Raw genomic sequence first — 11,553 nt, 5'->3', positions numbered from 1 at the left:
TTTTAACAATTTTGTCCAAATATGATCTAATGAATTGCGTTTTGCACATGATTAAATTTGTATACTTTTCGATTTTTCACTGAAATTATATAATTTTAAATAATTAATTACTTCTAAAATATTTTTATTATATTTACAAAAAGTAAAATAATATTTAATTTATAAAAATTTTATTAAAATTTTAATTATGTTTAAGTTAGATACTAACCTAACTTTTATATATATATATATATATATATATATATACACATTATATATATATATATGTAAGATGACAGGAAGTTCTTATTTATCGAAATATTATTTATTTACTTATTATTTATAAAAATGAAATAAATATAAATATAGAATGTAGATAAAATAGTATCCAATGCAAATATTTAATATATTTTATTAAACTATATCAATTTAAGAAACTTTTACTTATTTATTTACTTATTATTTATAAACGTGTGAAATAAAAATTAATAAATTTTATTAGAATGCAGATAAAATAATATTCAATACAAATATTTTCATTAAATTTTATTCATTTTCTAATCATTATGCAAAATAGAGCAAAACTCTGATTATTTTGAATGTTTATCACTTTTAAAAATATTGAAAAATTTTTTAATATAAAAATTGTATGAAATCGATGCAAAAGTTATAGAATTTATTAAAACATTTCTAGAAATAAAAAAATAATAATTTTTAAAAAATGAGAATGACTTTAATTTTGAAATATCCAAAAATCTTACATTTATAAAAAAATTATTATAGTCGCATTATAGCTCTCTTTAAATTGACAAATTTTATATAAAAAAATTTTTAATATCTTTAAAAATTATGAAAATATTCAAAATGCTCTATTCTATTTATATATATACATAAGTTTTAATTTTTATTTACGATATAAAATAATTAAAATAAAACCAAAAAAATGCAAATATAGATATAAATAGTAATTTATTTTTCATTATAAATATATATAATAAAAATAAATATTATCATCATATCCCTTATAAGTTAAAATAAATTAAAATAATTTAGGTTTATTTTGAAAATAAATCTAAATTAAATTGATAGGTAATCCTTCTTTATTTAAAAGATGATCCTTAGAATCATTTAAATATTTAGGACCATCACTAATTTTAGTATAAATAATATATTTAAAACATCCTGGAGATTGTTTTCTTACATTAATATTATTGAATAGCTCCTAAAACAAAATCAAATGTTATTAATCATCAAATAAGATATGATTATTACATAAAAATGATACAATATTTATTATTATTAATATTACACAAAGATGATAATATTTACTAGTGAATGTACAACTTTTTTAACAGGTAAACCTTTCCTATATTCCTCTAAATTAGTTGTTGTAGGGAAAAAATAATCTAATACTCCTAAAAATTCTGTTACATTTTCTTCTAAAAGATATAAAGTTGCATTTGGTCCTGCATCAAAAGTATATGCAACCTAAAATGAATAAATATATAACATGTTTTATCAAAATTTTAATATAAATTTCAATATAAATTTTAATAGCTTATATTACTTATTACTATTTATTGATTTATTAAAAACTTAAAAAAATACCTTTATTTCTTTCACGGTTTCATTATAAGCATGAATCAAATTAACAATAGCATGTGAAATATCATTCATATAGACACATGGTGGATATGTATCTAAACAAGCTGCATGCATTTGATTTGAATCTTTCATTGTATGTTCAGCAAATGTTTTAAAATCTTTCTGTAGAATAGCCTGTTCAATACTTTTCACTCTATCAGGAACAAGATGTTTTACTCTAAAATTCAGAAAATCAGATGTTTCCATACCTCTTTTCATTCCAATTGCACTGGAAACATTTTTCTTTGCTTCATTTACCTATTATAAAATATTAAATGTAATGGAAAATATAGTATAAAAAATAATAAAATCAAAAATAATACATACAACTAATATTAAAATTCTCATTTCTGGCCAATAACTAGCAGGTACAATTTGTTTTGCTATACTATCAGTCCCATCTATTTGAGAACCCATATACCATCTTACAAAACCTCCTAAAATACTGCGACATGCTGATCCAGAACCAACACGAGCTATTGCAGTAATATCATCCTAGAAATTAATATTGATATATATAAAATTCAATTAATTTTGCATATTATAAAATTTATAATTATTTATTTTGAAATACCTTTACTTCATATAATTTAGCAAGTGCTATTACAAGGCAAGCATAACCTGCAGCACTGGAAGCTAAACCAGCTGAAGTTGGAAAATTATTTTCTGAACAAATATGAATTTTCCATTGATTCATATGATTGGAATTTCCTGCTCTTTTTTTAACTAAAATATAATATATTTTATTTTCTGAAGAAAAATTTAAAAACTTTAATATAATTACATACTTTCTGTTAAACAATTTTGCAATCTAATATTCTTAATATCTTCTTCTCTGAAACATTAAATTTATAATATTTTGAAATTTTTTTAATTCTTATTTTTATTCTTAAAATTTTTTATAATAAATATATTTACCGTCCATTTAACCATATACGATCGTGTTTAAAATTTGGACTAATCATCACAGTAGTTTTTGCACACAACTAAAATTTAAAATAAGTGATTAAAATATATTACTTATATTTTATCTTATAAATATTAGTAATTTTTACATGATCAGTATCTAAAGTAGCGCTAATGGAATCATTTGCTGGCAATATTAACGTTTCGTCTCTTTTACCCCCTGTAAAAAAAACATTATATAGTGCTTTGAAAAATTCTATTCAAATTCAAATAATCAAGGAAGTTATATACATTTCAATGATATATGTACATGTACTTCTATAATATTTCGAATGTCTACATTTCTTCCATATATAAAACAATTAATACGAAAATAAAAATAAGATTTTCTAAAAAAAAAATAAAATATTTTATTATTATTAATTTAAATGCGATTATTTGAATAAAAATATTAAATATTGCAAATAAATTCTGCTGTTATTCAATTTATCTAGTTGATCTATATAATAAATAATATTTATATATAATTATTAATAAAAAAAATAAAAAAAAATACATACAATATTTTACAACGGCAATATTAATAGGTGCGATACAAGTAACGATATTCATTTTTCTAATTTTTTTTCACTTCCTTTCTATCACTTATGCTATCGTATGTCATATAATTTCCTTCGAGTTTGTGCATAATATTTATATTCGAAAAACATAAACTATTTATAATCTAGATTGGCGATCATATAGTTCAATTTGTTTAACTTATTTTTTATTTATATTTTGTTCTTTATTTTATTTCTTCACTTTGCAATAACAAAATTTTAAATTTTTATCTTGAAATTATATTTTCTTATCAAAATATTTTCAAATGACATAATAAGTTTATGTATTAGTAAAAAATTTTCACTTTTACGAAATTTTAATTTTTTGTTTTTTAATACTACATTTTTGTTCATTTTATTTCTGTTTTATTTTAAAAATTTTATTAATTTATTTTTATAAATTGATTATTCGATATTATTATTCGATATTCAAGAATAAAAAATATTAACTTATTACATCGATATTATCGACAATACGTTTCCTTATTTTCTCAATAGATGTCATTGCTTTCTGATTACATTCCCGCTTCATGCTCGAGAGCAATACTTGAGCCAGCCGGTTTTCAGTGTGATGCCGGTTGCGTCGACAGTGGGGGAGATTTGCACGATCCTCAGAGGGCTGATCGTATCACGATTTCACACGGCGGGTATAGTACATATTCAAAGCGCGCGCTTGTTTTTTATGATCGGACAATCAGAACAGCGAAAAATGCAATGCATCAAGAAATATTGTAAGTGTTGTGCAAAATTATAAAACGAAAATCACCAAATAGAACAAAGAATTGAAAAACATGGTGAGATAAACGTGATCTATAAAGTGTATCGTGTATATTCAATGTTATTAAGAAACGGTGCAGATATAGTGGTGCAATTCGAATGATTATATCCGCATCCCTTCCTTATTATTTTGCACATTCCATTGGTGAAGTTGTACGTTGTCGTTTCCTTTCTCTGAATAGTTCGAATTAGCACGCGGTCATCTCGGTTCGCGTACCAAAGAAACTTACGAGTTCTTGCGTTCACCGTGAAAAGAACAACGATCAAGAAGAAAAAGAAAAGAAAAGGACGAAAGAAGAAAGAAGAAGAGAGTAAAGCCAATGGAGCTGGTAGTACATACATGCATGATGATCAAATGATCGCATTATGTCGAATAAAATCGCGATATAAAGGTATTCCTGTAGAATATCTTGTGAGTTACATTAACCGAATCATTCTGTCATCTGTTTCAAAGAAGAGAGAGGTCGGTGGTTCTGTGTATTAGTGTACAATCGCGCCATGGGGCATCAGTGTTGGTTCTTCACAAACGACGGGACCTGAATGTGTGCATATTTCTCCTGGCTGACTGGCCTGCCTTCCACCGTTAAGCTGCATTCACAAAGGAAGCCGATTTTTGGGCAAGGACCGTATCTCGGTCGTTCTTGCCAAAAGTACGAATCGAACCGGTTAATGAGGACTATCTGGCTTCGATCGTCCAATCAGCTAGCAGGTAAGATCTCCATTAATGAGAATATCGATATTCACTTACACATAAAACTAATTGAATTTTATCCGTTTTCCAAAAGCAAACAGAAAAGATTAAATTTATTTTATTTTTGATATTTATCTTCTATTAAAATCCTCTTATCATAATTTGATATCTTTTTATTTCAACAGTTTTCATAATTTAATTGAATTAATGATTAATTATAAAAATTTCAAAGAATTCACTTGATTATTGGTGTCAATATGGGTGAATTTAAATCTAAACATATATCGATTTTTTTCGAATAATTTAAATAAAACTTATATTTGTATATCTTACAATAAAAATGATTAACTTATATATATTTGGTTTTCAATTTTTTTTATTCGCGTCTGTTTTGTTTTTAGTTCTCCTTTCTGCGTCTTTCGAATAAGAAATATATATCGCGCTATAAATCATGAAAATCAATGGATTTCGCACTGAAATTAATGACTCGTGCGAAAGTAGCGGGATATATGCTCACAGGCCGTAAAACGCGTTCAATAGCACGTGGGGTGACTAAATGAGATCCTCCACTTTGACTCAGTTTCCAATGGATCCATAATCTACTTATCAAGCAATATTTATAAATAGTGAATATTGACTTGTATGATATGATTTTATATGATTTTGTCATAAAAATAATTTTTCTATCAATTATGATAAATCGCCTTGTATGTTAATTCTAATTATTATTTTATTTTTTTCTATATAAAGTTGCATTTATTTTATTCAAGTCAAAATATCTCCTTTCTATGTGTAATCAAAGAAATTTAATGTAAATTTATCTTTAGTAATATTGTTTTATGTAATTTTTTGTGATTATTTAGAAAAATTAGTGAGAAATTTATCGATTTCATATATATATAAAGATTATACATAAAGAATTATATTTTCTTTTCGGATTTTATTCACAGTGGATGTCGCATTATAGCAAATCAGAGAGACGAAATTGTATGCGGTACGCGTTTACCGTTCCATAGTTATTGCTGCTATAGGTGGACGCGAGTTGCAGCTATATGAACAGTCTCTTTGTTCAATCACGCTTGTGTGAACGCTAGCTTAATTCAGGTGTGCACAAAGTTGCATCCTTCAACGATATTTGAACTTTCTGTTTCGTATAACTTATCTATTCTTTAATTATCATCTTTTTCAAAGTTTTTTTATAATTTTTTTATATTGTCTATTAAGACATATTTAAGATATAATTAATTCTAAAAATTAGTTTATATATGTGTAAAGAAATTTAATAAAAAATAATTTATTAAAAATAAATGTGAAAATACTACGAATCTATAACTTTTTTTAGAATTATTTATTCGAGCATTAAAAAATCATTCATAGTAAATGTTTGTTATGATACGGAGAAAAAAGTGAACATTTAATGCAAATTTTATTTTCTTTGTAAATTTTAATTCAGATTTTCTGCAGAAGATATCTAAATAACATATTTGATGATTATGATTTTGATGATTATGCAAATTTTTATATATTTATGATGATAACAATTAAATAGTAATAGATATTGTAAATTTATTTATTAGTTTTAATATTTAATATTTTAAACAGGAGATTGTTAATTAATAAATATCACAAAAATTTAAAAATTTATTAATATTCATTAATATTCATTATCTTTTTTTATTTTCTTTTTAAGTTTTCTATACAAAAATTGAATAGACATTTTATTTAGACAATCAAATTCATAACAAATTCCAATGATTTTCTTCTAAGAAATAAACTTAGACAATCCTTTCCAAGAAATAGTTTCTAGTCGGAGATAGTGTCAGAAACTGTTACGGTTTCTTTTCTTTTGTCTGTAGATATTAGTGGTCTGTTAAAATGAATATAATAAAATTGCTTCCTATTCCAACGGGTTTCCTTAATCTGTTCCTATAATTCATAAAACTTTATCGTTAAAGATTTTTTGCTGAATAAATAAAACAGCTTTCAGAAAGTAAAATATCTTTTTTCATATTTCAGTATTCAATATTTAAATTTTAATATATCATCAATTCAAAAAAATATATTAATATAATATTAATACAATATTTGTATTAATAACTTATAAAGAAAAAAATTAATTTCATTTAAACCTATCACTAGCATTTCTATAATACATATGCATATATTTATTCTTTGTTTTCTTTTTAATATCCTAATAGTATTTGCGTTTCATTAATAGAATAAAATAATTAATGTACTTTGATAAATTAACTTTTTCACGCTTTGCAAATTTGATATATATGTAGTTCAAGTAGATAAATAATTCTATAGATACATGTATATTTTTTTGCTAATAGTATGGAAGAATACTTAGATAAAACCATATGTAGCAAAATCGCTAGATGGCCTTACGTGGTCTGTAAATTCGTTTACAAACGGACTTAGTGAACCGAATAATTTAAGTTCGAAAAATAACCACGGTCTATCCTACTTATAAGATTCTATCGGTTTCTTTTTTACCTTTGCTCTTTTGTTTTTTTGTTTTTTTCCTTCATTTCATCCCTATGGTTTCAAGGCTTTCTATAACGAATGTGATTATAAAATTATTATTAGAAAAGTAGAATATAGATTTAATAAAGAAAAATTGTTATTAAAGATAATTTATTTTTTTTATTATCAATTTTTTATTATCAATTTTTATGCTTGAATGCTTTTAAATTCTTATTTATTTTCATTTAATATAATATAATTATAATATAATATAATATAATAACATATAATTAAAAATAATAATAAATAATATAATAACATATAATTTTTCGAGATAGTTAAAAATAATGTAAATTATTTTGAATTCTTTTTTATCTCTTGATTTAAAAATATTTGATGTTTTTCATTAAAAAAATTTTAATGAATTTATGTAACTTCCGTGATTCCAATCATTTTTTCAATTATTATTTTGACGTAAATTCAATGAATTTTAATTCAATATATTTTTTTCTTTTATTATGATATAATTGTTGACTAATATTTGATAATCTACAATATAATATATATCCTTATTACATTATATTATATTATATGCATATATACATACAGTGGAACTTTTATATTTATTATTAATCTGTTTCTAAAAAATATTGAATATCGAATTGGGCGAATATTAAAGTTAATTTTTTTTTATAAAAATTAACAAAAAATGAAATAATTAATTTTCAGTTGAATCAATAAATAAATAAAAATTTAAAATTTATTGAGGAGCGGTGATTGCAGAAAATTAATAAAATAAAAAATTTTTTAATGATAAATATAAAGATTCCACTATATATATATATTTTTTTTGTTATTTTCTTTGACTGTTAATAATTTAAGTGCAACATGCTGCACGTGCTATGTAATTGGTCTAGAGGCAGCGCAGTCGAGCATGATTTTGTTCTCGCGGGCTAATGGAATTACCGCCATGATAAAATCTTGGCAAGTGGACTGTACGATTGATATACTAGACTTCTTTGCCCTTTTCTCTCTTCTTTTTCTTTCTTTCTCGCTTACCTTGCGGAATCGTTCCTTCCCTCGAAGTTTTATTTCTCATAGTCTCACGCAAGAGATCTTAGGATTTCTTCCAACCCTCCAGCAAGTAATTTTTATGAGTCTGTATATCCTTTCGATATACTTTGAGGTGTTCGTGTAACGAATAGTTTTCGAAGGGGTCGAGAATACGAGGGATATGATTAGGTTTATTAAAGATTTATTAAAGGAGAATATGAGAGATGATGTGTAAAATGCAATAAATTTTTAAATTTTCATTATTATCCGTCGTGAGTTATAATCATGCACGCGATTTCGAGTGATTCAGAATCTGTCTATTCTATGCGACTTAAATTTAACAAAAGAAAATTATATTCTTATATCGAAGTCATTTTTCTTCTTTTTCAAAAGGCTTTGTAATAAAGATATCGTTTTTTAAGATTTAGTTTTGTTAGATGTATTGAACAGGGATGGAAAAAGAAAAATTAATTTATTATATTTATACAACATTATTCTTGAGTAAATTTTTAATCATTTATTTTGTAATAATTTACATAAAAAATGAAATTGATTAAAAATTATTATAATCTAATCTAATATGCAATATATGATTAAATAATTTAAATATAATTTAAAAAAATTAGTTTCTTTTATTTGAAAGATTTTCTAAAATAAATTTTTTCAAAATTTATAATAGTTTAATTCAAAATAATCCTTTGTTTTTTATCAAATTTAAAAAATATGTAATGTTATTAAATTAATTAACTAATATTTTAAGATATATTCAATTTATATACAATTCTGTATCATTTTCCTTATAAAAAAACTAAAATTATTATTATAATATATTAACATAATAAGTTTAGTTTTATTACAATTATTTATTTTTCAAATCTAATAGAATTGAAAGATATATATGTGCAAACAGAAAATCAAAAGGAAGCTTTCATGATAAAGGACAAGCCACCTGGCAATTCTTTGTCATGAATGAAAGGCAACCAATCAGAAGGAAACTTGTGCTTCGACACAGGCATAGCAAATCGGCCTCGATGCTATCTTGAAGCTTCGAGCATATACTTTTTGTTCATTCGAGTGCACAACTCGATCAAAAAACGTCAACCATGCTCATAGCTGACCTTGGTTCATGCTACAGCATATGGATGAATAGGCTCTATCTATCATTCAATTCTTAAATTTTTTTTATTTTGAATAAATTATTTAAGAATTGTGTATATATACATTATATATATATATATATAGTTGTATATAATGTATATTTTCAATAACAGTTCAAATCAATAATTTGAAAAGAATAAATATGATAGAATATCGATACCCATAGTTTATGATATTGAAGAATTTAGTTGTGATTTATTGTTAATAGATTATCTAGATTCATTTTGATTGATTGGATTTTAGGAATTTGAAACAGAGAGAAATGTAATATAATTTCATTGTACACAATGTAAAATTTCTTAGAAAAAATAAATGCATATATCTGGATATATTATTTTTAATTGATATTATTCACTCTAAATCTAAAAAAATGAATACTAATACTAGAAGTACTATAAAAATAGTAGATTTAAAGATATTACAAGATTTGTTCTGTTTATAGATTGGCAAATTATAGACTATTGATCTATAAATTATGGTGTTGAATGAATATTTATTTATGCTAATAGAAATAACAAGCAATAGAAGGATTTTTATTATTAAATGTTTTTAATTATCAATCAGATAATTATAAACCTTCTATAGTTAAAAGAATCAAAGCAAAATATTTGAACAGATGCATTGATAAATATAGAAATGCTAGTATGATAATCTAAAGAGAATTTGTTTTATCTATTTTTTAGTGTCAATAATAGCACTAATTTAATATAATTTTCTTGATGAAAATGAGATTAAATATGATTTCAGCTGGATTATTTATAATTTAATTTAGAAAATTTATAATTATCTGAGTTAATAATATTGATCTCTTTTGTAATTATTTTAACATAAAATTTTATTAATAATATAAATCTTTTTTCTTTAAATATCAAATTTTTAACATTTTCTATATTATTATTGTACAGTAAATTAATTTTCGGATCTCAAATGATTTAACCATAGTTGAATAAGGATGAAGGTATTAGGATAACCTATATTCTTTATCTCTTCAATTTTATCGTCAATAGAAATATTATCTATATATCTCAGATATAAAATTTTTTCTTTTAAATAGAATGTCAAGAAGATTAATAGGAAGGTAGCTACATAAAGATCTTCCGACATTGATTTCCTGTCGAAACTTAGCTACACGATTTCCTGTCTGTTAGTCAGCAAGATGAAAATCTATGTCACGATGATTATAGATATTTCTACTTTAACAAATATGATAAATATTTGACAGTTTCTATATATATAAATTTGATACTTCATAAAGAGAACAAAATATCATTTTTTTTTCTTGGTATAACATTCTAATAGAATAAACAAACAAAATTTATAATATATAAAATTAACAAAATATTCTATAAATTTATATTTTTTTTATTGTTAATATATACGATAAAAATATTAAAAAATAATATCTCTCGGCTCAATGATTAAACGATTATTTATTTTTTCATTAAAAATTTTACAATTCAAGAATAATATCGAGTGATAATACGTAATGTTTCAGCTAGACTGGACGAGCATAATCGGATGAAGTTGGGCCAAGCATGCCCTCTAAGAAGCAATATAATCTCGTACATAATGACGAGTACGACACGAGGATACCACTGCACAGTGAAGAGGCATTCCACCGTGGAATTGTCTTCCATGCCAAGGTAATCATCGTTAAATACTTTCCAATTTTCTACGTCAACATTGCCTAAATGCGTGGTTGTTTTAACCTTTCCCCATTTCTCATCGTTTCCAGAGAAACCACGCAATACTAAAGCAACGCTCGTATTACGTGTATAACGTTTAATTGTGAGTTTCGATTATAGGTAACCCTAGATGTCACCATATTCTATCGATATTGGCATTGGTCGTTTTAATTTAAGAACTCGTTATATCGGGAAGGCTATTATAATGCGTCATATATCTTGAAGTCCTTGTATCAAATATATATAAATTTATTTTGAATTTGCAGCAAATACAATTTATGATTTTTTTTTTCAATTTTTTATCATCTACGAATATTTATGACTTCTTTAAACTTTTCGATAGAAACAATGAATAGTCCAGTCATGCGCAAACAATTTTAAATCATTTCCTGTACAATAATGCCTGAGAAAACGTAACTGGAAAATGACTAAAGAATTTCCTTATTTATTCGAAACCGGATTCTGTTAAAACTTGTACAGAGTGACTCTCTCTGCTAAAAAGCAATCAATCCAATCATAATATTATTAGAAAGAACGGTAAAATGTGAAATATTTTTTGATATTGAATATTATGATCAAATGAATTGCGGTT

At 24.0% G+C, this 11,553-nt stretch overlaps 2 protein-coding genes across 4 annotated transcripts in view; one reads left to right on the top strand and one right to left on the bottom strand.

Annotated features, from left to right (window-relative positions):
* Positions 1-1,051: 1,051 nt before the first annotated feature.
* Positions 1,052-3,406, bottom strand: LOC102679269 (diphosphomevalonate decarboxylase). 2 transcript variants are annotated; one of them, XM_006623023.2, is made up of 9 exons: positions 3,090-3,406; positions 2,679-2,749; positions 2,542-2,609; positions 2,412-2,458; positions 2,198-2,349; positions 1,951-2,118; positions 1,588-1,881; positions 1,309-1,467; positions 1,052-1,201 (listed from the first exon to the last, which is right to left on the bottom strand). In XM_006623023.2, the coding sequence occupies exons 1-9, from the start codon at positions 3,139-3,141 to the stop codon at positions 1,052-1,054; spliced, it is 1,161 nt and encodes a 386-aa protein (XP_006623086.1). In that variant the 5' UTR covers positions 3,142-3,406. The 2 variants fall into 2 exon arrangements, with proteins under 2 accessions (XP_006623086.1, XP_031369793.1); XM_031513933.1 differs by having other exon boundaries at positions 2,679-2,750; positions 3,062-3,204.
* Positions 3,407-3,702: 296 nt separating this feature from the next.
* LOC102676660 (carboxyl-terminal PDZ ligand of neuronal nitric oxide synthase protein-like) overlaps positions 3,703-11,553 on the top strand; it is a 31,485-nt gene continuing 23,634 nt past the window's right edge. Inside the window, exons 1-2 of one of the 2 annotated variants that reach the window (XM_006623006.2) lie at positions 3,703-4,614; positions 10,772-10,919. In XM_006623006.2, the coding sequence (XP_006623069.1) occupies positions 10,812-10,919 (108 nt within the window). In that variant the 5' untranslated portion in view covers positions 3,703-4,614; positions 10,772-10,811. The remainder of the gene's footprint in view (positions 4,615-10,771; positions 10,920-11,553) is intronic. The other variant, XM_006623007.2, reaches the window with a different exon arrangement.

The sequence above is a fragment of the Apis dorsata genome, unplaced genomic scaffold, assembly GCF_000469605.1.
Source record: "Apis dorsata unplaced genomic scaffold, Apis dorsata 1.3 scaffold_801, whole genome shotgun sequence".
In the NCBI taxonomy this organism is placed as follows: domain Eukaryota; kingdom Metazoa; phylum Arthropoda; class Insecta; order Hymenoptera; family Apidae; genus Apis; species Apis dorsata.
The sequence above is the reverse complement of the archived record's forward strand: the minus strand, read 5'-3'. Positions and strand labels throughout refer to the sequence as shown.